The 24,727-nt window shown below is 43.3% G+C and overlaps 3 protein-coding genes across 6 annotated transcripts; 1 reads left to right on the forward strand and 2 right to left on the reverse strand.

Annotated features, from left to right (window-relative positions):
* Positions 1-4,746: 4,746 nt before the first annotated feature.
* On the forward strand, positions 4,747-16,576 carry smarcad1a (SWI/SNF-related, matrix-associated actin-dependent regulator of chromatin, subfamily a, containing DEAD/H box 1 a). Of its 4 annotated transcripts, none has more exons than XM_068566436.1 (24): positions 4,747-4,865; positions 5,087-5,265; positions 6,019-6,157; positions 6,247-6,376; positions 6,545-6,614; positions 6,977-7,071; positions 7,559-7,651; positions 7,913-7,991; positions 8,123-8,814; positions 9,389-9,585; positions 10,042-10,132; positions 10,568-10,667; positions 10,991-11,050; positions 11,389-11,464; positions 11,613-11,748; positions 11,910-12,041; positions 12,274-12,369; positions 12,620-12,737; positions 12,830-12,945; positions 13,712-13,900; positions 13,996-14,114; positions 14,416-14,598; positions 14,763-14,869; positions 15,500-16,576. In XM_068566436.1, the coding sequence occupies exons 2-24, from the start codon at positions 5,157-5,159 to the stop codon at positions 15,559-15,561; spliced, it is 3,189 nt and encodes a 1,062-aa protein (XP_068422537.1). In that variant the 5' UTR covers positions 4,747-4,865; positions 5,087-5,156; the 3' UTR covers positions 15,562-16,576. The 4 variants fall into 4 exon arrangements, with proteins under 4 accessions (XP_068422537.1, XP_068422535.1, XP_068422536.1 ...); XM_068566434.1 differs by having other exon boundaries at positions 4,795-4,944; XM_068566435.1 differs by lacking the exon at positions 4,747-4,865 and having other exon boundaries at positions 4,961-5,265.
* Positions 16,577-17,077: 501 nt separating this feature from the next.
* Positions 17,078-20,295, reverse strand: prf1.5 (perforin 1.5). Its single transcript, XM_068566225.1, has 5 exons — positions 19,897-20,295; positions 19,260-19,538; positions 18,838-19,109; positions 18,383-18,524; positions 17,078-18,225 (listed from the first exon to the last, which is right to left on the reverse strand). The coding sequence occupies exons 2-5, from the start codon at positions 19,530-19,532 to the stop codon at positions 17,338-17,340; spliced, it is 1,575 nt and encodes a 524-aa protein (XP_068422326.1). The 5' UTR covers positions 19,533-19,538; positions 19,897-20,295; the 3' UTR covers positions 17,078-17,337.
* Positions 20,296-20,977: 682 nt separating this feature from the next.
* On the reverse strand, positions 20,978-24,134 carry mpeg1.1 (macrophage expressed 1, tandem duplicate 1). The gene is made up of 2 exons (XM_068605391.1): positions 23,637-24,134; positions 20,978-22,997 (listed from the first exon to the last, which is right to left on the reverse strand). Exons 1-2 carry the CDS (start codon positions 24,084-24,086, stop codon positions 21,348-21,350), a joined length of 2,100 nt encoding a protein of 699 aa, XP_068461492.1. The 5' UTR covers positions 24,087-24,134; the 3' UTR covers positions 20,978-21,347.
* Between the last annotated feature and the right edge of the window lie 593 nt (positions 24,135-24,727).

Genomic DNA, 24,727 nt, shown 5'->3' on the forward strand with positions numbered 1-24,727 from the left:
CTGACACTTTTATCCATAGCAACTTACAATAAGTGCATTCAACCATACACACTCAGAACAACAAGAATCAAGGAAGTACAATTTCTTCAAGAAAGCCAAACTTCAACGTTATATAAGTAAGTGCCATGTAAGTCATACTAAAGTGCTACTTTCTTTCTTTTCAACCACGATTGTAAATACTAACGATAACAACCCACAATCACAGCTGAGAACGCGATCACGGTAAAGGAAATGAGTCGTGGACGGCATCAAAATTAAACGCCCGACCGAAATGAATTGCATAGATTAAAATGAACATTGTTAGTTTCAAGCAGGAGGACAATACGGAGGAATGCTGCGCTAACAAAGCGCAGTTTGACTGATGTCCTGTAAGGCAGCCAGGAGGATCAGTCATTGTCTGTCTGTGATTGGTGGCTTGTCTGGACTTCTCCGCAGCATCACCTCCAGCAACATGGGAATTCTCCCCTGCTGCTGTTTCTCTTTGCCTGCAGAGAGCGGGAGAGAGCGGTTACATGAGTGACGACTGAACAAAAGCAGCACAATAGAAGTCAAATGAGTCTTTGATGAGTTATCTGACTGCGGATATCGAAAGAGAATTTGAGGGTGTCTTGATGGTGTCTGGATGGTATCCACATGGGACGGTGCAAATGATGAAGCCATCCAAAGGAAATCGTGCCGCTTCTCTCTATGAAACATCCAACAATCACTTCGACCAGCAACTAAAAGCCTATTGGTTGATCTTGGCTCACTTAGTTATTGGGCAGCAAAGTCAACAACGTGTATAAGGTATAGTTAACTCTGAGTTCATGACCATAAACTGATGTTCATGTTAATAGTAGACCAGTAAATCATCATGAGTCATGCCGTGGCTGTGAAGAAAGCGGACTGCACTTCTGTTTGGTGGCCTAGTGGCGAGGGAACACGTGTGTTCAAAGTGATACGTTGTCATCTTTGTTAATACCAAACACACTCACAAGGCTTGAGAGTTGAGTAGTGGAAGTTATTGTTCCCCCCTACAGTTAAGAGAACAGTAGTTGTGCTCAGCTTGCAATGCTGACAAAGTTTTCACTGCAGAACAAAGAGTCTGTAAATTAAACACACATAGAAAACTCCTTACACAGCCCCTGCAGCAGTTCTCCACTGTCCACCTGCATGCTCCGTGTTCCCAATGCTTATGTTCATATGTACATGCACACTAATTCTCTTGTTTCTCTCTTCATATCCTTCTCATTATAAGTCTCTGCTCTCCGTCTTTCTCTCACCTCCTCTCCCCATATCAGTTATTTTCTGCCCCCCACCCCCCACCCCCCCACTCCCATATGAGGTGGTGTGTGTTTGTCTCTGTGTATTTGGTGGCTGTGAGGGAGAGGGGGTGGGACTGGAGGGTGGGGGGGGGTTTACATCCCAGACGTGTTACCACGGTGACAAGGTGCTCCCTGCCGCCGTCGGGTCTCGGCCAAGTTGGGCGCCATGGTGACTGGGTGGTGACAGACTTTGTGACGAGTCCGCCGGGACGCCGTGGTTGGGTCAACCTTAAGAACACGCACACAAATGTTTGGCAGACAGAATGACACACAGGACATGCAGATGCGATGCATTTTGCATATTACACGCACGGAGTATAGTATGAGAAGTACTCACACATACAGTATGCACGGTAAACGCTGTCTTTGTGTGTGGGTGTATGTGTGTGTGCGTGTGCGTGTGCGTCTGATGTGGTTTCCATGCATTTCATGTGACTGTTAACATTAAATTGATCATTGATTTTATAATGTCACCTGCCTCTCTTTTGCTGTGCAAATAATTCCTGTCTTTTATCTCAGTTATTGCCTCTTGTGTTTGTGCGTGTTTGTATGTGTGTGTGCATGTGTGTGCGTGTGCGTGTGCGTGTGTGTGTGTGTGCCTGGTGATATTTATATGTCTGAGTAGTTTCATGTGCGCCTGTCTCACTGTGTGTGTGTGTGTGTTTGTTTTCATACACACGTAGACTTCCATGTAAACAGACACACATGCAACAACTAACGTCTAACAAAACAAAGGCAGAAAAAAAAAAAGGATAAAAATGAAACGACAACAAAAAAAACGTTGATCCTCGTGCAGATGTAAGACGCTCACACACAAAAACCTTGACCGGGAGGACAGGAGAAGGCAAGGAGCCACAGTTTGAGCCTCCTGCTGTGAGGGGTCATGACCCCTATCAGACTCTGTGTCAGTCTGCCTATTGTGCACTGGGTCGAGCACAAACACACACACATACACACACGCATTAACTTACATGGTCTCCATGACGATGGTAGGGGGCGACAGTAAGGCGGCAGGATGGCGCTTTGGTGTTCTGATGAGAGGACCCAACCTCCTCATGGTAAAACACTCACTGTATCTGAGCCAAGTCTCCAGGTGTAAGAGCATACGAGGGGTTTAGGACAACATGCAAGCAGTGTGATATGTACTGTACCTTGTGTATATAATGATATCATATTTGTATATTACCTTTGGATCAGCAACCAAACCATAAATGTATAAAGAGTGTTATTGTTTTGTATTTATTGTGAGAATTAAGAAAGAAAGTGAATCTGTGTGTGTGTGTGTGTGTGTGTGCGTGTGCGTGTGCGTGTGCGTGTGCGTGTGCGTGTGTGTGTGTGTGGCAGGGAAGGGGGGTATCTGTCATTGACTTTGACTATCAAGAGAAACAATGGCCGTGGTGGCTTCTGGGAGAATTAACACGTTATTGTCAGTCTGTTGCCAATACAGATTTACATGGTACCTCTAATGTGATTCTGTGTAAAAAAAAATAATTCTGTTTTGTTATGTTTTAAAAAGATCTGGAGTTTATTTGCCCAATTGGGCATTTTTTTGATAGCTAGCACAGTTTTTATGTAATCATTGTTCAAGTTTAGGAACATTTTCCGACCATTTCAGAGTTTACAATGGCCGTGTATGGCGCAGGTTAGAATGGTTATGTCATCGCTAGAGCAAAGAGGAGCTTCAGACTCTCTTCACAATTTTCACTCTTCAGGCATAATTTATACATCCATCCATCCATTTTCAGCCGCTTATCCGGCGTCGGGTCGCAATGTCATGGATCCAGGTAACCACAAGTCATGTCAGCAGAAGGAGGTAGAGGGAAGGGGCATCAGCAGGGCCGCCATGGCAGGAGGCAGGACCGGCTCTAGATTTCTAAACCCCACAAACATCTAAGTTCATGGAAACGTTCACAAAAATCTTGTGCTTCTCCTGATTCTGTTACTTTCACGAGGGGACTCACGTTTTTCTGTCAAATACAGTTGGTTAAAAGGTTGTTTTCGTTTAATCCAGAGTCCAGTTTCCCTCTAATAATCAGTATGCCATTTAGTGACACAGGTGCTTCAAATGAGCTAATCAGGGCAGTCTCACACATTCTTATGCACAAGCGTGAAGAGTCTCTCTTAGAGAGACATACACATAAACTTATTTTAGATACATAGAGAGACATACGAGTCTTAGATCTCGTCTGCACTTCACCCTGGTGCCCCAATCACCATGGTCCAGTGACTTGTGTCTATGAAGCAAGAGCTGCTCTCAAGTCCGTCACAAAACAGAAATGACACCTAAATAACCTCAATGACATGTCTCTCTACCGGTAATATAAATATTGTGACTTCTTACAGCAGTAGTTGCCACACCATCAAAATGTCTTGCAAAATGTTCTAGTTATGTACTTTTATTTTGTACCCTGCTATATTCTCATGTATTGCACTCCAATCAGTATTTTGGCACTCTTCACTTTTGTTTGAATTCGGAAGGCCAACACTTGCCATGGGACGCAGAGACCCAGTACCAGAGCTTGTTCTTACAGGAATAGAAGAACCTCAGACACGGTGTTAAAGTATAGCTGTTCTTGTCAGTGAAAGCTGTATATGTCCTCACAAAACTACTTTAAACGAGAGCACATACAACATACCAACACACAGAGGAATAATTTAGAAAGGGGCAGCATCCAATACTTGCAGGTGGACCTTCTTCACGTACCCTTATTCCACCTCAGAGAATATGTATTTGCTGCCCTCTTTTGAAAAACAAATGTATGACAGTCTCTAACTCACCAGAAAAAAAGGCTATGACCAGTTTCTCAGGAGTGTGCAGCAGCTTTGTTGAAGAATGTCCTAGTTTACTTTTTATAACATTGACCTGTCAAACAGGTACAACTACATACAATTTATAATGTCTGAATGCCATTAGGGTGTGGAAGAATAGTTTCTGGGCATGCCTAAATGAAATGGAGATATCATTAATGTTATTAAATTATTTGGTTTAACAAGTCGAGAGAATGCTCTGTGAGAAATGTTCACTAGATGAGATTAGTGACAGCAGGGAATGATTTCAATTGAAATACCTTTGAATTCTGGAAAAGGGGCCAAATTGGATCGAATCTGTGGATGACTCATGTCCACAGGTCACCTCCATCAGACGCTATCCAGTCCAACAAGCTGTGTTTAGCACCATGTCCTCACATCCACAGACTTTATACAAGAAGGTCCACAGATGATGTTTTACCGAAAGTCAATATAATTCCACTTCCATTATTATCCCCACTTCTTGTGGAGTTCACCATTCACCACACTGTAACACCATGTGGCCATAAAAGCCCACATATTAGACTTTACTCGTGAAGTAAATAACAGAGGCCTCGGAACGGAATTATAAGGTAACGATTGAGGCTGTCAAACTGATTTTGAGCAAAACCGGAAGTAGGCCACACTGCGTTATCTTGACTCATCCGTGAGTTTCCGCCCCCACGTTGTTCTAACCAATGAGTGGAGCCGGCATAGCATCCTCCAGGGCCGATGGAGTTCGCGGGAAACCGGCTCTAGTCGAGATACAACAACGTAATTGAACCCCGAATTACACAACCGTCTTTTACACCAAGTCAGTGTGTCGTTAATCGACCCGTTTTAAACCGTTACGGTAAGAAACCGAGTAGTGACACCGCTTAAAACCGCCGTGTGTCGAGGACTGCTGCCCGGGCTGCTATGCTAGCGTCGGACGTGTGCTAGCGTTAGCTAGGTTGTCTCATTGGCTAACGGGAACATTGTGCTTCATGCGACAGGACGCAGAGGATACTGCTGACTGGAGTGAGACAAAGGGCTGCCGCTGCCAGACACGAACACACCGTTAACATGTTCAACTTGGACCGTTTTCGCTTTGACAACAAGGCAACAACAACCACAGATAAAGACCAGAACAGCGGGTCCAAAAGCCCAGAGTCTGAGAAGGAGAACAAGCCAGGTGACTAGCAGATGCTAAGCTATTTTACGATGCTGTTAGCCAGATGTGTCAGGTATGCTATCACTAGCAGTAGTTAAGTAGCATGGGTTTTTAATCAACACGCTGTCTTTTGATAAGGTCAGAATCACTAAGTCCCACAGTCATATTTTGGTGACACCCATGGAACCAGAACTGACGTAGTTTGTGATATAGGTTAAATTGACCTACTACTCCTTAATCATTACAGTGACAATGTGTACCTGTGTTGTAGCCTGGCAATTATGGCAAATGCAAATATCACAGCATCTTTAAGTCAGTATCATTCAAGACCAGGAAAAATACACTCGTTGTATACAAGTTAACAATAAGTATGATGAGATCCGAAATGTCAATATACGCCCACCTTCAGTCCATGGAGGTCAATAAGACAGGTGTTTGGGAGGCATGGCACAGTTTACTATATGATACACAAACCCCGACCAGAGTTCTGGTCATTATCCTCATGTGTTATTCTCCTTGCCGTCAACACAGCACTTAATAACATAGACAGTTGCATTCAAATGGTAAGTAAGGCTCACTTACGCATGTCATGATGAGGACATGTTTTCATATGCGAGGCGAGCAGCAGGACATCGACCTATGCCCTAACCAAAGTAGCTGCAAACAATGCAAATGATAGCATACTTGCATGAACACATTTGTAAATGCATTCCCATCATCTTGTATCTGACACTGCAGCAAATGCATACTTCTTTTTTACATTTTTCTGTACAGCGCAAATGAAACCGATCAATGCCACACCAAAGTCCCATGCCCGAGGAGTGGTTTTTGAGGAGGTCCTTACAATTGACTTGGAGGAAGATGAGCTCCTCTCTGAAACAATGGCCAAAACACCATTAAACAGGAAGTCCAAGTAAGCATAAAATAAAAGTTAAAAATATATACATTTCACATTCATGCTGAATCTCACTGCTTGACAATATTCTTGCATGTCTCCAATAGGAATCCTATAGAAAAGTCATCCAAAAATGTGGCATCGGATCAGACGGATGACGAGGACAACGAATTGGATGAGAAAATGAACGTAATACTGGAGATGTTTCCTCAGTTGACCAGGACGGAGCTCCTGGATGTGAGTCAAGATAGAGGCTTTGCAACCTATCAGTATAGAACACGTTGGCGCGACTGCACAAAAAGTTTAAGTGCAACTAAATTGCTACTACTGCGCTACCTTGCTTATTCCGATGAACTCGTCTGTTTTTCTCTGTTTTTAAAGCACCTTGTTGTGTTACATTTTCAGGTCATTGAGAGCACCAGCACATTGGATGGCGCTGTTGCTGCATGCCTTTTAAGGTTTGGTGATAAAGAAGGTAAATAATAACTTTCTTACTAGCACATAATGACAGTCCATACTCAGTTGTACATGACCAAGAGTTAAACACCTTTCCGTGAGGCCTTCTAGCATAAAGAAGACTTAGTTTATAGTTTTTCAACTATAAACTAATCAGCTTCCCACAAAAAACCTATTAAAGTAATAAGTAAAAGTTGGCATTTTGTGTTTTTATAATGTTCAACCATGGTTGGCTGAATCTCTGTACCATGAAGCAAATTAAAAACTGGATGCAAGTAATTATTAATGAATTTTATGTACTTTTCATATATAGAAAATATTGCAGCAAAAACCTAGCGCTGTGAATTAAAGATGTATACCTACCATCTTTTGTCTTCTCAGCCCCCGACCAAGGCAGGAAGAGAAAGCAGGATGGATCCAGCAGTTCCCAGGACAGTGGTGCGGTTCGAACCAGCAAGAGAAGCAAGACAATAGTGGTAAGATTACTAAGGATAAAATCATGGTTTGAAACAATGGCATAACATGTACATATGTTAAAAAATCCTGACATTTTAGCTAAGAGTACAACTAAAGTCATTTTAAGTGCCTGTACTGAGCACTGTAGATTTTACATTCATCCTACACTGCATAAAAGCTACTATTGGATTTGTTGCTCCTAATGTCCAACAAATCTTTGGATGTTACCATTATCCTCTTTTTTTCTCTTTTTTTTACACAGATCAAAAACACAGAAATGTTTGCAAATTTCAAACTTATTATTTATTCAGGGCCGATGCATAATATACACACTGCACATTCCACATGGGGGTTATTATAAGAATCATGTGTTGAGGGGCATGAGGTAAACAATCAAAATGAGCATTTGGGCTTTACCTTCAACACCAATTGCAAATCTCAGTGGGTTTTGATTTAATTTAATTTAGGTAGTATTTGTATTCACCTTGCTTGTATTACAACCAAAAGATTTCTGATGAGGACGACAGAGAGCCGAGCTGGGAGAAGCAGGAAGCCATGGTCCGAAAGCTGCAGAAAAGGTTTCCTGACCAGGACAAGGAGGTGAGGAAACTGTTGAGATGCATATTTCTGATGGGTGGTGAAAAAAGTTAGTCTTGTATACCAGCTGCAATGAAAAAAACAAAACTGAAAAAACAATGCTCAGGGCCATCTCCAACTTGCAATGATTCCTTTCGCAAAAAAAAACATTCTTTACAGCCACGTCATACCACATTGAGAAGATAAAAAGTTGCAATGCCGGTTGTGGACTTGATGCATCGTGTATTTTAGTTCTAACTCTTGCTGATATCTGTATTGTTGTAGGAGCTGAGGTTGGTGCTGCAGGAACACGACTGGAATGTTGAGGATGCCCTGCAGGTTCTACAAATGTTCTCAGATCCAGGTACAAACACAACAGCCCTCAACTAAATCTAACCATCTTTTCACTGACTTCATGTATGTGTGTATACTAAACTGTTTCTGACACAGACTCAGGCTCAAATGGTTATTCCTTTTTTCTCTCTCTGTTGTCAGATAATTCCAGTTTCAGCTCACCTGACACAGAAGAAAAGAAATCGAGTAAATCGAAGAATAAAGACAAGTCAAGCCAAGACCACAGGAAATCGAAGCACCACAAAGATCATAGAGACAATAAAAGTGGGCGAAATCGAAAGGTCCACAGATATGCGAGTGAAACAGAGGAGGAGAGTAAAGATGACACAGACTCTACAAAGGATAGTGAAGATTCAGAATCAGACACCCTTCAAGGTGCAGAAAACAAAAGTAGCACTTCCACTTTGTCTTCATGGCTTAAAAAAAGTTCTGACTCGGTGTCCTCAGCCTCTTCTGTCATGAAAACAACTACCTCTTCTTCCCTGAAGCCACCATCCTCCTCTTCCTCCACTGTTCAGATGCTGTCCAGATTTGCCAGTGGGACCAGTATAGCTAAGAAGCAGGCAGTAGAGAGAAAGAGGAAAGCACTTGCCTCTAACGAACATGTCAGTTCTGAAGAGGAAGATGACGTGGAAGAGGAAGCGGTGAGCAGTGAGTTTGAGGACTCCGATGACGAGCTGGATTCTAAAGGTGGCATGACAGATGTGAAGAAAGAGATACTCCATTTCTTTGGAGATGCGTCGATTGATGAGCTGTCGCTAATCGCTGGGTGCTCTGTTAAAAAGGCCCAGAAGATCTTGGAACTGAGGCCCTTTGAATCCTGGCAAAATTTGGTGAGTGTGAGTGTAAGCAATTGCGACAAAAAACAACAACTGAAATAGCCATTTTAAAGGTGTTTTCTTCATGTCAAATACCACGGTTTGCACAAGTTATCACTGGGGGAAAACTTGGAAAAACAATAAGCGACAGTCCGTCAATCCTGCTACCGAACACTTGGAAAAGGACTTTGGAGCCTTTGACTGTATTTCTTCATTGAGCGACCCTCACCACTGTCCTCTGTGTAGAGACGAGACGTTCTTGACATGCTATTGAATAGCAGAGCTCTTCTCCCCCTGGCATAGTATCTCGCCCTGTGTTGTTTTTGTTCCCATTTTCCACCGACAATCTGATAACAGAGAGTAAATGTTTTTTGTTATGGTGTGTAATAATTATGACAAGGTGCCATGTTGCATTAATAGGGCAGTAAAACATTTATTATCTTTGTGTAAACTAAACTCAATGACAGCGAAGTAATTCAGTGAATCTTAAACATTTTCTCCTGTCGATGACTTCTCGAAGAACTTACTAATAGGTTGTGTAGAAGTAGGATGGATTCTGTCTATATACTGAGTATTCTCTCCCCTTCAGGTTGATATCTTCACGAAGCAGAATGGATTGTCAGACTCTTTACTGCTGGGCTGCAGAGTTGTCCTCAAAGAGCGGAAGGTCGTCGTGGGGCTAATGTCCAAATGTAAAACCATTTCCTCAAAAATGGTTAAACAGGTCACTGAGGTGGTGGAGAGGGGCACAGGATCCATGCAACAGCCCAGTCTGCTCAATAGCCAGTGAGTAAAATGTACACATACTGTAATTAGAAAGGTGCACACAGTACAGGTCAGATCTCTGCCAGGTGAGTCTGCAATGGCCGCTGCCTCAATGATTGAATGAATACAAACCACAATTGTGTGTCATCTCCGCATTTAAACAACCAGCGTATCAATGTTTCTCAGTCGCACGTTTCACACAACAGATGCACCCTTGTTTTCATTCATGCCGCTTTCTGCACCAGATTACATTTCAAGTCTACTTTTCTGACAATATATATGTAAATGTGAGGTCGCTGTCTAATATAAAAGTTACTGAATACATTTAGCTACGTTTTGCAACCTTAGTGGAGCAGTGTGTGTTCTCTGCACACACACAGTTTCCTGTTTCCGTATACGATCCATTTGGACGTACTGGTTACCTATAGTATGTGCTTTTTTCTTTTTTTTCTCAGTCTGTTATTGGTTGTTTTTCAGAAATCAGCTGAAACCCTATCAGCTGATTGGTCTAAAGTGGCTGCTGCTTCTGCATGAGCACAAACTGAGCGGTATCCTTGCTGATGAAATGGTAAGGCACCAAGCGAATGACCTGTGGGAAGTGACACGGTTCACTGCCAACATTCATGAGTTGTTGACCACAAGGCCAAAGTTGAAAACAAACAAAACATTTAATAAGCCGAGCAGGACAGCAGGTGCTTCTTATATTGTTTAAGTCCCCACTTGATGAGTGTTACTGTTCCTCTATTAAAGAGGGTTTTGCGTAAATATGTAGCCGTCATGCAGGTGAGTAAACACTCAAAGTAAAGGGAAGAAAGAAGATGTGTACAAGCAGCAGAGGTTTATTAAAGCTGCTCTGCTGCCAAAGTTTAGATTATTGATGTTTATACTTGAAAAGCAAATATCTTTTAATGTCTGTCCACCTAGATCTTTCTTTCTCTTTGTGTTTGATATCTGACTTATTCTGTATCTCTCCATGTCTATTTCTCTTCATCGCTCACATCAGGGTTTGGGGAAAACTATCCAGGCTATAGCGTTTCTGGCCGAGCTTTTCGAGAACGGAATAGACGGTCCTCATCTCATCACTGTTCCGGCATCAACGTTGGGTAATGATCTCCTTAAATAAACTTGTATGTCAAGTGCTTGAATTTGCTAAAGATATACTTTGCTTCTTTTTATGCAGACTGGAAGTTGAATAAAATCATGTGGCTATAAAAAGTTTTTTTTTGTTCGAGGAAGCTTAAACCCCAATTACCCCCAAACCATGTGGCAGGCGAGCGTTAGTTTGATTTACAGTATTTACAGTCTGACTGCAGTATTCAAGTTTGTGTTTGTTGAACTTTTTGTTAATTACGAAGTTAATTTCCCTTTGTAAGATTAGCTACTAAATCATCCGTAATCTGTGATTCATGGTCATTCTGTCTTTCAGATAACTGGGTCAGGGAGCTGAAGCTGTGGTGCCCGTGCCTCAAAGTTCTCGTCTACTGTGGTACGACTCCCTTATCTTCTTTTACATTTAAACCTCACATGTTGTCTTTCTCGCCTGAGACCTGCAATTGATCCGGGCAACCTTTTGAAAGGGCCAATATTGCTAATATTCCATCTGGACTACAGATAACACAGAAACAGTTAAAACAAGCTGCAAGGGCAATTGCACAGCGTCAATGTAATGTTACGTCCACTTAAACGTGTTTTTGGGAACATAGAGTCGAGGTTTAAAAATGCCGTAATCCAGCATACTTTCTGATGCTGTGCTGTTGTCAGCCTGGCCTCTATCCAGGGACTTTTCAAAGTATTTGACAGTGTGTACACATATGTTCTACACAGGATCTGTGGAGGACCGTCGCTACCTCAGACACGACCTCCTCAATAATGATGCGGATTGCAACGTTATTGTGACCACGTGAGCAACGCACACACCCCATCTCCATATTTTTTGACAATATTTCAGTGCTTGTGACTACAGGGGTATTAAGAGCCTGAAGCAACTTGTGACTCACGCCTAAACTTTCGCTTTGTTCCATTTTGCTTGTTTGTTTTTTGTTTTGTAGGTATAACATGGCCATAGGAAATGATAGCGACCGCGCCCTTTTCCGTAAGCTGCCTCTGAAGTATGCTGTGTTTGATGAAGGTCACATGCTGAAGAACATGAACTCTCTGCGCTACCGTCACCTCATGGCTATTAACGTTAGTTCATTGACATTTTGTCATACCTTTTCTTCCACCACCATCCGCCTACTGTGTTTTTTTCATATCTCTTATCAGAATTATTTTCCTTCCTATCCAGAATTATTGCACCGCACCGTGTATGATGCCTCTCTCTCTTTTCTCCTGCCCTCCCCTTGTAGGCAGAGCATCGGTTGCTGCTGACAGGAACTCCTTTACAGAACAACCTCTTGGAGCTGATGTCGCTCCTGAACTTCATCATGCCTTCTATGTTCTCCAGCTCCACTACACAGCTCTCCAAAATGTTTTCTATGGTGAGTTAGACTACTATGCCTTTTGAAGCTGGATCGATGGATATCTCCGACTATAGCAACACTCTGGCACACATCTTTTTTTCGATTATATTTTCTAGCCTTCTGCTAACTTTTAGTGCCTTGAGAACAGAAACGACAACAAATGTTTTACCTTCCGAGTGAAGCCGGCCCCAAAAAGTCTAATTATTTGTTTTGATTTTGCCCATCTGACCAAAGTTTTGTCATGTCTCAGAAATCCCATGAGGAGCAGAGCCGCTTTGAGAGGGATCGTATTTCTCAGGCCAAACTCATCATGAAACCTTTTATCCTCAGAAGAGTCAAGAGCGAGGTGAGTTGATGAAGTTCAGGTTACAGATTTGTATTGTGTAAATACTACGTATGTAGCAAGCAGGTGTGTTCTGTTGGGAAATTTTAAATAACAATGGTTTTCCATTCCATTATCCGAACCGCTTATCCTATTCAGGGTCGCGGGGAGGCTAGAGCCGATCCCAGCTGACATTGGAATAAGGCATGGTGCCAGTTTATCGCAGGGCACAGTGGTTTTACATCCATCTTTACTTTACTTTCTCTTTTTCAAGGTCCTCAAGCAGCTGCCAGCCAAGGAAGATATGGTAGAGTCCTGCCCAATGAGTGATAAACAGCAGGCTCTCTACCAGACCCTCTTTAATAAGCTCAAGGCTTCTCCGAATGGCGAGAGTAAGGCTGATATACTGTTTCTTGTTGTACATCAGTGTTGTTTTGTGCAAATTGCAGAAAGTAGCAATTTCCCTCATACTTTCACTTTGCAGAACGTGAGTTGTGCAATGTGATGATGCAGTTGAGGAAGATGGCCAATCACCCGCTGCTTCATCGACAGTACTTTACCACAGAAAAGCTCAAAGCAATGAGCAAACTCATGCTCAAGGTCAGTCTCACTCGCACCTTTTCGGCTGTTTACTTTGCATCAAAATACTTTTCAACTCACTTTTCATTTAGTGTTCACCAACATAACAACATTTATTTTCATACAGGGACATTCTTTGTCAAATGCTCAGTTGTATGGTACACATGATATTCAGGTCCAGTGTACGAAACACAGAAACCCCATTGTTTAGTTAAGATAAAAGCCTTAATAATACATGATTCACTCCATCTATAACCATATTTAGACTTCATAAAACGTTCATTAGACGTCATAAAAAACAGGAATGTACTACAGCGTATTAATGCAGCGTGATAGAAAACAATTTCATTCAAAACTTTCATAGTTATATTCAATAAAGAATAATGAAAATGAAAAGAACTTTAGAAAATAAAAGCCAATCCTCAACAATATATATCCATTAACTTTAACAGCTGCTTGCGGTGATGAATATAATGTTTGGATCCAATTTAAACATTGAAAGACTTGCCGAGAATTTTTCTCTTGAGGGGTTTTTGCGAGGCTTCGACACCAAGCACTTAAATGACTTCTTAAAGTATTTGGCTAGTGGGGAATTGAACTCTAGTGAATTGGCACCATCTTTATTGCAAATCAACAAGATAGAGATTGCAAGGCATCTTTGTGTTGACACTATACTGTTTATTCATGGTGTATAATCTACATTGTTTGTTATTCCACACTAATGTCCCTTCTTTTACCACATTTCCTCTTAAATGTTTCCTCCGTCCTTCTCGCTCTCCCTCTATAGGAGCCAACTCACTTTGACGCAAGCGCTGCTCTGATCCAGGAGGACATGGAAGTGATGTCAGACTTTGAGCTGAACCGTCTGTGCCAGCAGTACTCCTCCATCAGCTCCTACCAGCTAGAAAAGAATCTCCTGCTTGACTCTGGCAAATTCCACCATCTCACGGAGCTGCTGGCCTCACATAAAAACAAAGTAAATACAAATGTGCCGAGCCGGGTCTGTAGTGCATTCAACAGGAGTTCAGACTTGCATGTACTAAGAAGGTTGACTTTCCTTTCATCTTCCAGGGGGACCGAGTGGTGTTGTTCAGTCAGTTCACCATGATGCTGGACATTGTGGAGGTGCTGATGAAACATCTAAAGCATCGCTATGTCAGACTGGATGGATCCACGCCCATAGCGGACAGGTCAGTGTCGTACAGTACATTGAAATCAGTATTTAGCCAATAAAACAGTTTCATGAATCAGTATTAATTCTCAAATCTATTTACTCATCTCTTCTGCAAACAACCTATTTAGTTCTGCATCCTTTGCAGTGTGACTACTGCATATATGCGTAGCTTATGATTTTAATGCTGAGCTGATAGATGTTACTTCCGGGTGAAAAATTATGATTTAAAAGTCAAGCAATGTTTGTTATTAAACTCTGAATACATAACATGAATTGTTTCAAGTGTAGTTGCTCAGGTGTTTTTCTTTGCCCTGCAGGATTGGGTTGATTGATGAGTACAACACGGATCCTGACATATTTGTGTTCCTGTTGTCAACGCGTGCTGGTGGCCTGGGCATCAACCTCACTTCAGCCAACGTCGTCATCCTACATGACATCGACTGCAATCCCTACAACGACAAACAGGCAGAGGACAGGTGTCACCGTGTAGGCCAGACCAAGTAAGATTCATTCTGTAGATAATACATTATTCTTGTGGGGTGAGTTTTACCAGATGCGGTCCTGTCGTTGAAAATTTTCCTTCCGCTATATCTGGTGGATTTCAGAGCAGTCCTTTGTGTATTGATAACCTTTTGTGACTAATGTGCCTCACTGTGGCTCTCAGGATAGTAAAGGTGATTAAGCTGATCAGTAAGGGCAGCATAGAGGACTGCATGCTGCAGCTGAGCCAGAAGAAACTAAAGCTGGAGCAGGACATGACTGCTGCTGAAGGTAAGGACAGGGTTCATACGCTCATGGAAAACCTGGAAAAATTGTGGAATTTTAAAATGGTTATTTCCAAGCCTGGAAAAGTCCTTGAAAAAAAATAAAATTCCAAAAGTCATGGAAATTTGTTATATTCATAAGTTCATGACATTCATTTACGCTGAGTTTGAAATAATTAATATGCTTTTAAAACAAAGACACTCAAAATATAAGCCGGCAGGTTACAGCACGAATATACATACACTTTCTTGACTGCACGGACCCAATTTCTGTAATGCAAAAATGTTATCACTTTTTATTGAACTATGCAATCTAATTAATCAACACAATGAAAAAGCTAAAGCTATAGAACCTAAACTTACTCCTCCAATGAGACTTATAAATGATTTAAATAATGTTCATCAGTCAGGTGTGAAGTCCGGCAGAATCCAGAACTGCTCTGTGACCTGCAGCTTGTTTTGTGTTGGTTCACTGCATTTCAAGCCTGTGAAGAGCCTAAACCCTGCAGCGTTGGCCATAAGTATCTGTTGAACAAAGTTAAATGGTATATCTAAAAGACCAAAGTGTAGAAAATCTCTTTGACCGTCTGAATTCTCTGCAAATGAAAAAAACAATAAAGCATTATGTGTTCTTTAGGTGGTGAAGGAAGCATACCCGAAGATATGGCATCTTTGCTCAAAGCCTCGCTGGGACTGTGATCCGCAGACGTGAAACTTGAGACTGTACAAATACATTTTTGATGGCATTCGTGGGATTCTGTTTAGACTTCAGTGTTGTGGCCGAACACACACATTCGTGTCTAGACTGGGAAAACTACTGAGAACCAAACGCTGCCATGGGAAACAAGTTCTGATATTGAGATCTAACTTACTGTGTAGCATGGTAGCTGTGCCTAAAACACTATTTTTTACATGCACACAGTTGTTTTTTTTTCTTTTGACTTTGACAAGATCAAGATATTAATAGAACGCACTCCACATGTTATGCGAGGTTTCTGTAGAAACTGGAAAGAAAGCGGTTTAGAAGTTCAGATTAAACCGTAATGCAGCATGCATTGAGTTAATGTCAGTCATTTAAGTTAACCCTAACCCATGCAGTCGTAATTTATATACATTCCAATAAAGATAGTGTATGTTGGTAAGTCGAGCGATGGAGTGGTAGATTTCTATACCACCCTTCATACCTGACGGTGTCACATCTCTCCTGTGGTAATGCTCTTACTTTCCTGTTCTTTAAAAAAAAAAAAAAAACAGCTGAACATTTTGGCTGCTGTGATTAACAGCATATGACACATGTTGCCATACCTGATTAAACACTGATAGACGCTTGCGGTTGTCTGAGAAAGTCAGCTAAGTGTCTGACAAATTGTATTATCTCGTAGTATAAGTTTCATCTTGATGTCATTTTGTTTCAATTTTTTCTGCACAGACTGATTGACCTTTCTAGATGGAACATACATGGTTGTACTAGATTTATTGTGTAAGTCGATAAATTTAGTACACAAAAATCCCAGTTTTTCTTTGATTGTAAACCTACACAAAAACTCAACCATAACTAGAAGCTCTTTTTAGTTTTCTTTGCCGTTTCCACTCATTTTAAGTATCTTGAGCTGAGGGACACGGAGAGGTTGATGCAGCTGCTGCATTCGTACTGTAGCAGTGGCTTGTGTTGTAAGTGTACATGTGTTATGTTTAAAAGCTTTTACTAAGTCATTTGTATGTTTTTAAGGTTCCTATTTGAACTAAATAATAAAAATTGGAATATAAGTTTCTGTGGTCATGCCTACAGTGATTCAGCAGTAGGAGCTGCCGACAGGAAAATGAGCTCTTAAGCTTTCATGTAGGATTTATTAATATTATTACACTGCCTGTGGTCTTTTTACACCACATACACATCAACATGCTCTGTGATTTCCACTAATCTGGTTCAGCACTAGGAAATGGAAAATTGCTCCTTTGAGTTTTATTTTTGAACAGCAATCTGCCAAGATCATTATTTAATTTAATATTTATTTTAATTAATATATCTATCTATCTATATAAAAGCCATTTTAATATGGTTTAATCATATTTAAATAGTGACACATCTAGAGAGTGATATAAAATTAATTGGACTAAATTCAATTGTTCTGAAAGGATCCACACAGAGAGAGAATTATCTATATATTGGCCGTTGTGTGAGACTGAATCAAGGTGACATACAACCGTTGCCTGAATTCCCTTCATCAGAATCACTTTATTGTGTTGCGTACAGCCGATGCACAAATATTAAACTTTGGTTAGTCAATACTGAAATATTACAAGTCATTTGCATTCAAAAAACTGACCAACAATTACAAAAGTATGTGAGAAAAAGAGGGAGTTTGTTTAGCTGCCAAAAATGTTGACACAGATATTGGCGCATGGCTCTTATAGGTGATACTTAAGTGTTAACACTGTGCGAAGAAAATGCTGAAATCTACATAAACCACTAGCCTACTCGGCGTTGGGGGAGTACCGCCCACACCTGAAGCCTGTCAAGTGAGCGTCACATTTGATGGTGTAGGTGAAATAGAGCACCCCTTTGCTCAGCTGACAGCTCAGCGCGTGAGTTCCTCGCTCGGGGAAGACCAAGCATCTGCCCGCTACGTCGTTGTAGATCACGTCTCTATCCCAGACTTCGAACCTCAACGGCTGACCCAGTTCCACCGATCCCAAGTCGTAGGTCACGTTCCACGTCGGGTCGTTGTTGTCCATCACCGTCTCGGTCTCCTCGTACACGCCGTTGTAGAAGATCTTCACGTAGGCGTCTGTTTTCGTGAAGGTGTCCGCCCTCAGACCTGCCGCCCTGTGGATCTCCAGTCGGAGAGTTCCTCTGCCGGCCCGGAGAGGACAGCAGTTGTGGTCCAGGTTGGGAGTCGGGGAGCAGTTCTTGAAAGGAGCCTGGTCCTCCTGCAGCTGGTTATCTTTAATATACTCGGTGACGGTGCTTTTCAGATTCGCACTGATCTGGGAGTCCTCCACCAGGTGGTGCAGAGGGAAGATGGCGTAAGAAACCACATCGGGGTTGTCGTGGAGGCTGCTCATCCAGCTCTGGTATGCTTCAGATGGGTCCTCCTGGTAGAGGATGTCGGGGAAATACCTCTCCCCGCCGATGACCTCGATCTTATGGGTCATGAAGCCTTGGTAGAAGCCCATGCTCATGTTGCCCTTCAGGAGGTTATCGCACTTGTTGGAGAAGGAGGCATTGCCGGGGAGGAAACCGAGCGCCATTCGGAGTTCAAAATTCAGGCAGTTTTTGATGTCCGACTCGGAGAAACCCTTCAGTGTGGCCAGGCAGGTCCTGAAGGCAGTGATTCGCCTCACCTTACCACCAAGCTGGACCTAGGAGACACAAATAAGGAAATGAAGCCTTTTGTTCAACCCTCCTGACGTCTCTATCCTCAGCATTGTTAGCGCTGTACAAAAACAAACTACATCAAAAAGACATTCGACTGCTGTTGTACTAAAGCAGGAACAGAACACAGTATGAGCCACTGACCTGGTGTATGTAGTGTGTTCCATAGGTGTCTATCAGCCGTCTGTACAGGGCTTTGTGCTGGCTTGTATTGAGGCTCTGTGGGAGTCTCTTTAGATGCTTTGTGAACTCTGCACTCAGCTGGGGATGGTCAGCCAGTCTGTAGCTGAAAAAACAAACAAACGGCATGTCGAGTTCAACCATACCACAGTGAAAATAAAGGTTTTACTCTTATGAGTCCAATCTCAAGGAACATCTGCCTACATGCGACATACGCGTGTGACCTACAGATGTCAACAATCTGGTACGAACAGCATCTCTCTGCTGGAACTTGACAATTTATTTAAAGCCTCATAAGAATTTATGTTGTCGTCGAGTTAACACAATAATCCCAGTCTGCATTGTTCAGGAAAATCGTTTGGGGCACAGGGCCACCCTGTGCAAAGACCCTTTATATACCCAGCCCCACCCCTCTTTACCTGTAGTAGGTGCAACTGATTTCATGGGTGGCAAAGGTGGCCTTGTCCACGCTGTGCTGCGAACGGGCAAACTTTGCCAAGTCTGAGCGGCTTCCTCCCAGCACCGCCTTGCCGATACCTTCCAAGCTCAAGCCCAGGCCCCAGTTATTGTTGACCAGGGAGCTGGAGCTCCGCAGCAAGGAGTCCACCGAGTGGTGGAGGGCACTAGAAAGCTGCTTACTGCAGCGGCTGAAGGGACGCCAGTCCAGCACTGCAGCTGGGAGCCTCTGAATCTGAGGAGAGATAAAGGCAGGATGTAGTGTGGGATGCAGGTGGGGGAAGACGATAGTTAAAGCAAGCGTGGAAGACCGAGGGAGGAAAAAAGGAAAAGGTGACACAATGGAAAGAGTGAGCCGAGGGGGGCTGACTTGTACAGCGCTCACCTGTCCGGCTTGGAAGCGGTTTGGACACAGTGTACAGGTGTGGTTGTCGGCCAGATGTTCTTTGACATTGATGACGTACGCCCCCGTGCGACGCATCCGCACCACATCGAAACCCTCCCCTGCCAGGTTGTGACCCGGGACGAAAGGGGCTTTCTCACACTCTGACCCCGAGCCAACCCGACAGCCCCGGACCCCGCAGACCTCCAACATGAAGGCCAGTACAGTCAGTGTGAGCACGCCGGCGTTGCTCCGTTGGTATCCTGCAGCTCGCATGGTGACCTGATTGAAACAACACCCTCACAGAGGGTGAGAACAAAGTTAAGTCAAGTCTTCTTCTTAGCGGTGAAACAAGTGGAGTGTCTGATATGGAGCCCATTGTAGTGTAGTTACATTTTTCTGCTTGTAGCTCTAATGCATTTCCACAGGTCCACCAGTGAGCAGACCATGCACAGAGTGGTTGCTCATAGCAAACTCATGATTATAGACAAATTTTGTCTGTCACATAGTACATTTAGATGAGATTTTAATCCTCCCTACTTTTTAAACTGGAGTAATCCTGCCACAGATGTGTCAACCCTAAAAAAAAACACAACATAGACACACACACACACACCCCCGCATGGCCATGCACTCTTACCGTGGACTGTATGTACTCTGTGTGTCGTCCTTCAGATCGTGTCTTCGTTTGGGAGTTGTCCGGCTGTCGCTTTCTCTGCCTGCTGAAATCCCTCACCAGATTTTAACAGCCAAGAAAAACACATTTGTCGTGCCTCCCTCTTTTTACGAACCCCATCGATGGCACAGCTCACTGTAAAAGATGAACTGCGGACGGACTGTAAGGCTCTTGATCCTGCTGGAAATGAAATCACGGTTGAGAGAGCTTTGGCTTTCCTGGCAAGCTGTGCAGAAAGCCCGCTGGGTGCACACTTTTGTCCGTCCTTTGCCCTATTAAAAAAGAGAAAAGGCGAGGGAGGGAGTTCCCCTGTGTATCTGTCTCTTTGTCCCTCTGCCTCTCCCTCTTTCTCGCTCTCTCTTTCAATTTCCTCAGCATGAGTGGGTTTGTTTTTAATGTTCATGACCCAGCTTCATGAATCCCTTACAGCTGTTTGTGCGTGTGCACGTGTGGGGGAGGGAAATTCTTTTATAGTCATGAGAAAAAAAAGATGTATGAGCAGTCTTTACGGGAAATGGCCCTGTGCATGTGAGCGTACAGTACTTGTGTGTGTCTGTCTGAGCGACTGTGTGTAACCTTACATATCTTATGAGGTGAGCTCGGCTGTTGTCTTTTTATGAATGTGTATGGAATGTTGGTGGTTTTCACAGGCAGGTCGGGCAAGATAATTGTCTCTCTGTGCAAGAGGTTTCACTCAGTTGTTTTATTTAGAGGACCAGTATGTGCTTTGGGGCCATGTTTACAACTTTATGCAACCTTGTGTTGCTTTGCCATGCTCTACAAAGCTGCAACAGTATGCGGTGTAGATACAATTTCAGTCATCATGTGATTGTATTTAGCTCAAAGATTTGACTCCATTTGTTAAGCTTGCAAGTAAAAAAAATCACACTCATAAGATGTGTTATGATGAGGATGCTTTTTTGTTTATGTGGCTGCTGAAGGAGGAATGTGTAAGGCATATGAAGCATATATGCAATATATACAGAAAGACAAAGATCCATTAAATTGTTGAACAGTACTTTAATTAGTAAAGTGCAGTGCAGTGTTTAATTGATTCATTTATAAATCCTTTCATTCGTAGAAGCATGAGACAGAACTTTAAGTGCAAAACATAGAGCATCTTAGCAAAATGTTAATCAATTATCCGTAAAAGAAAAAAAAATATTATCCAACGTTGTTGAACGTTTTATGATTGGTTACAGGTCAAACAAAGCATGCTGGTTTTTAAAAGGGGAACACAATGTTTTTATACTACATGACATGAGTCATCTTGGCCACATGGGGGCAGCATTGATTCACTGGCCTTTGGAAAGCGTCGTAATCTTAAAGGCACACGGCTAAGTCACATTTGTTAGTACAGATGTGGTACATGTTAGGATCGAACTGGCCGTTCTCAAAGGGCGTCTTTGTTCTTCTCAAGCCTCATTTTGTTCATCACGTTCAACCTCACCTTGTATTTCCTCATAGCCGGAGGCTGTCCTGAACCCGGACAGCCTCCTCTTCCTCTTCACCAGCACTAATGCCACTATGACCACCAGCGCCATCATGCCAATCAGCCCAAAGGCCAGCCCTGCCTTTGCCCCACCAGACATCGCACTCAATTCTGGGTTAAGCGTCCGAACCATCTCCCTGACTTCCTCTGGTTTGGCTAGCTTCCACGCTTTGGTCTGCCCCACTCTGATCCAGCTCGTGTCTCCCTCTGTCATGACCATGACGGTGTTTGTGGCTTGCATGCTGACGAGCGGAGGCTTCGTGAAAGGCGGCAGGTGGACCGGAAGCAGCTGCCCAGCTGTGAACCGTCCGGACTGGACACAGTAAAGAATTTCACAGCCGTCGCTCACTGTGGCGAGGTGCTGGCTGAACTTCGGAGGGCACCGCCGTTGATTTCCCGCCAACGGGTTGTTTGACTGACAGCTGAAGAGCCCTCCGAATGGCACTGAGTTGCCGCTGCCCATTTCATAGTCCTTACTCACGCAGATCACTTGGCCGTCCGAGAGAAACTTCACTGGAATGAAGCCCGCGGGGCAGCTTTTCGCATTCGTGAGGGGGTTCAGCAGGGAAGGGCTGTACAGGCCTCCAAACAGATACCCTGAGTTTTCCGGCGCCATTCCGCTTACAGAGCACCAGTAGGTGTCGATGCGCGCAGAGCGAACGTGGTAGTTGTCCTGACACACTCGGCGATGCCAAAGACCAAAGAAATGTGATTCGTCATGGCAGTCGTAGGAAGTGTAGCCCTGCTGTCTCACCTCCGACCTCAGTAAAGTGGCAGAGTAAGGCGAACGACAGGAGAAGTCTCCTGTGTCGAGGTTTTTCTGGGCCAGGGCGTCGCACAGCGGGCCTGCATCCGAGCTGAGATGAGTACACGCTTGGTACACGCCACCAAAGCTGATGTTTGTTTCGGGGCCCTTGCAGGAGTTGTCATCAACGTTGGCTTGGAAGTTGAAGTTGACGGAGGTGACGTCGACGCATCCCGGCCGCGTGTTGATCAGGTAGTATCGCTCCACGGCCTGCGCCACCGCAAGAGCCACTTTGCTCACCGTAGGCGGCGGCAGATCGGGCAAGGTGTTGATGTTTAAAAAGTAGTGTAAGGGGAATCCCGAGCGATCAATGGCAACCAGGTTGTTCTTGGTACTTTCCTGCCACTTCTGCAGGGTGATGCCAGGGTAGAAAGGCGTGCCGCCGCCATGGCTCTGGATGATAGAGTACTGAATGTTGGACTGGTACCCTTGAAGGGACGAGGTCTTTTGGGTCGTTTCACTGCTGATGTCAAACTTGATTTTGTCGAAAAAGTTCAAGCCCGCTTGCACTTTGACAGAGGAACTTTGCGACGCGCTGTCCAACACATATGAAGAGCGGAGGTAGTCTTCCCCCACCAAAGCGGCCCCAGCGTCGACACTCGTGATAACGTGGGTTCCGTAGTCCAGCACCATCTTCTCGGAGAGATAGATCGCGTTCCTTGTTTGGTTGTTTTCAATCGCATCGGCTATTTCTCTGACTTGTTGAGCAAAGCGAGTGTCCAGAGTGAAGTCTGGAAACGCCTTCACTGTGTAGATGAAGTTACGAACCTTTGAAGGAAAATAGTAAATATCAGGTTGTAGTTCGTTTTATTTCAGTTTATTCATTTTTGTAATCTTTTTTGCTTTATTTACTTTTTACACTGGCATATTTATGGAAATGTTGTTGAATGTTGAATCTACATAAACTGTCCAAGGAGAAGTGGCTAAATATATATATAGAGAGAGAGAGAGAGAGAGAGAGAGAGAGAGAGAGAGAGAGAGAGAGAGAGAGAGAGAGAGAGAGAGAGAGAGAGAGAGAGAGAGAGAGAGAGAGAGAGAGAGAGAATCCTTTATTAGTCCCTCAGTGGGGAAATTACAGGATTACAGTAGCACTGCTCACAAGTAAAAAGTAATAAGATAAAAGAAACAGGTAATATAAATAAACAGTAGAATGGTAATAAACAGATTAAAGATTCAAGAAAAAAAGTTGCAGTAAAAAATAAGAATATTAAATTTACAGATAGAATCAAAGTATACAGATGGAATAAAATATAGTTTTTTTACATATATTTGTTGGGAAAAAAAATTAAAATAAGAAAAAAAATAAATCGAGATTATAGAATACATAGTTTGTTGATATACAAACAATCTATTTAATTGAACTTAATGGTATTTTCTTCATCCAAACAATGGAAAATAGAAACTTACTTGCACTCTGGCTGTGCTGGAAGAGTCTTTGACCTGATGGGTTTTCATCCTCTGGTTCTCCTTTGAAAATTTTCCATTCAGCACCGAGTAGAAGGAAACGTCTACATTGATGGAGTGAGATGTCGAGCTTGTCTGCTCCTGCCAGGAGCTGATTATCTCCGAGTTCATCTCCACACCCGTCTCCTTGTGGGGGATGACAAACACCTCGTCAGGGATGAGGTAGAGCCCGTCCTCGCTGGTCTGGCACTGGAAGTAGCTGAGGTTCATGACTCGACCCGCGTCCGTGTTGCGGAGGTTGTCCCAGCCTCCGCCCGGCAGCACCTCCAGCGCTGTGATGGAGAGGTTGGTGGAGGCGCGACATTCCCTGAGCCAGTTGGTGGGCCGGCTGATCGGGACCGAAGAGCAGGCATGGAGGAGGCAGAGAGCCACGACGGTCACCGCTACCTTCATGATGACTGTGTCAGAGAGGGCTGAGAGCAGCGGCTATAAGGTTCAAACCAAGTTCCTCCTCCTCGTATCCAGTTCATCTCGTGACAAACTGGAACTTCCAGTTCAGGAACTGGTGGCGGAGGAGTATGAGGTTTTGATTTCATTTTGCAAGTCTGCTTTATTTTGACTCCAAAGTATCTACTTCAGACAGAATCAACAGAAAAAATAACTTCGGTGTGCCAAAATTGTATTGAGCCCATCTATCAGAGCAATATACCTTGACAACAGACGTTATCAGTTAGTTATTAACATTGTTTTATTGCTGCCATCTGTGTTATCTAATCGTGCAAGTATTTAACTACATGGCTTTCCAGTCAGTGCTTCCTTGGTTTCATTCACTGTAACAAATGAAGTATTAACTGCAAGGAGGCAGAAGTCATGAAAACAAAAGATGTAGACTTCTCTCAGGAGCTCTGGATCAGTGCACACACCGGAAGAGTTTGATTATGGCCCTACACCTGCTCGTCATCTATGTTCACTTTTCCCCTTTCTCTCTCATCATTCCCTCGCCCAACACGACATTACAATCTACATACAATTGGAAAGCGAAGCGATAAAGGAAAAGATAGAGAGGGTGGTTGGGAAAAAGGGTGCAAAGTCAA

Source organism: Clinocottus analis, unplaced genomic scaffold (genome assembly GCF_023055335.1).
Source record: "Clinocottus analis isolate CAN_PGR_092001 unplaced genomic scaffold, fCliAna1.0.p SCAF_7, whole genome shotgun sequence".
In the NCBI taxonomy this organism is placed as follows: Eukaryota; Metazoa; Chordata; class Actinopteri; order Perciformes; family Cottidae; genus Clinocottus; species Clinocottus analis.

Coding starts and splice junctions, on each gene's coding strand:
- smarcad1a (XM_068566436.1), top strand. CDS start 5,157: ATGTTCAACTTGGACCGTTTTCGCTTTGACAACAAGGCAACAACAACC. Junction 7,652..7,912: donor TTCCTGACCAGGACAAGGAG/GTGAGGAAACTG, acceptor GTATTGTTGTAG/GAGCTGAGGTTGGTGCTGCA. Junction 12,370..12,619: donor TCAGAAGAGTCAAGAGCGAG/GTGAGTTGATGA, acceptor CTCTTTTTCAAG/GTCCTCAAGCAGCTGCCAGC.
- prf1.5 (XM_068566225.1), bottom strand. CDS start 19,532: ATGCGAGCTGCAGGATACCAACGGAGCAACGCCGGCGTGCTCACACTG. Junction 19,110..19,259: donor ACCGCTTCCAAGCCGGACAG/GTGAGCGCTGTA, acceptor ATCTCTCCTCAG/ATTCAGAGGCTCCCAGCTGC. Junction 18,525..18,837: donor ATCAGTTGCACCTACTACAG/GTAAAGAGGGGT, acceptor TTGTTTTTTCAG/CTACAGACTGGCTGACCATC.
- mpeg1.1 (XM_068605391.1), bottom strand. CDS start 24,086: ATGAAGGTAGCGGTGACCGTCGTGGCTCTCTGCCTCCTCCATGCCTGC. Junction 22,998..23,636: donor CCAGCACAGCCAGAGTGCAA/GTAAGTTTCTAT, acceptor TTTCCTTCAAAG/GTTCGTAACTTCATCTACAC.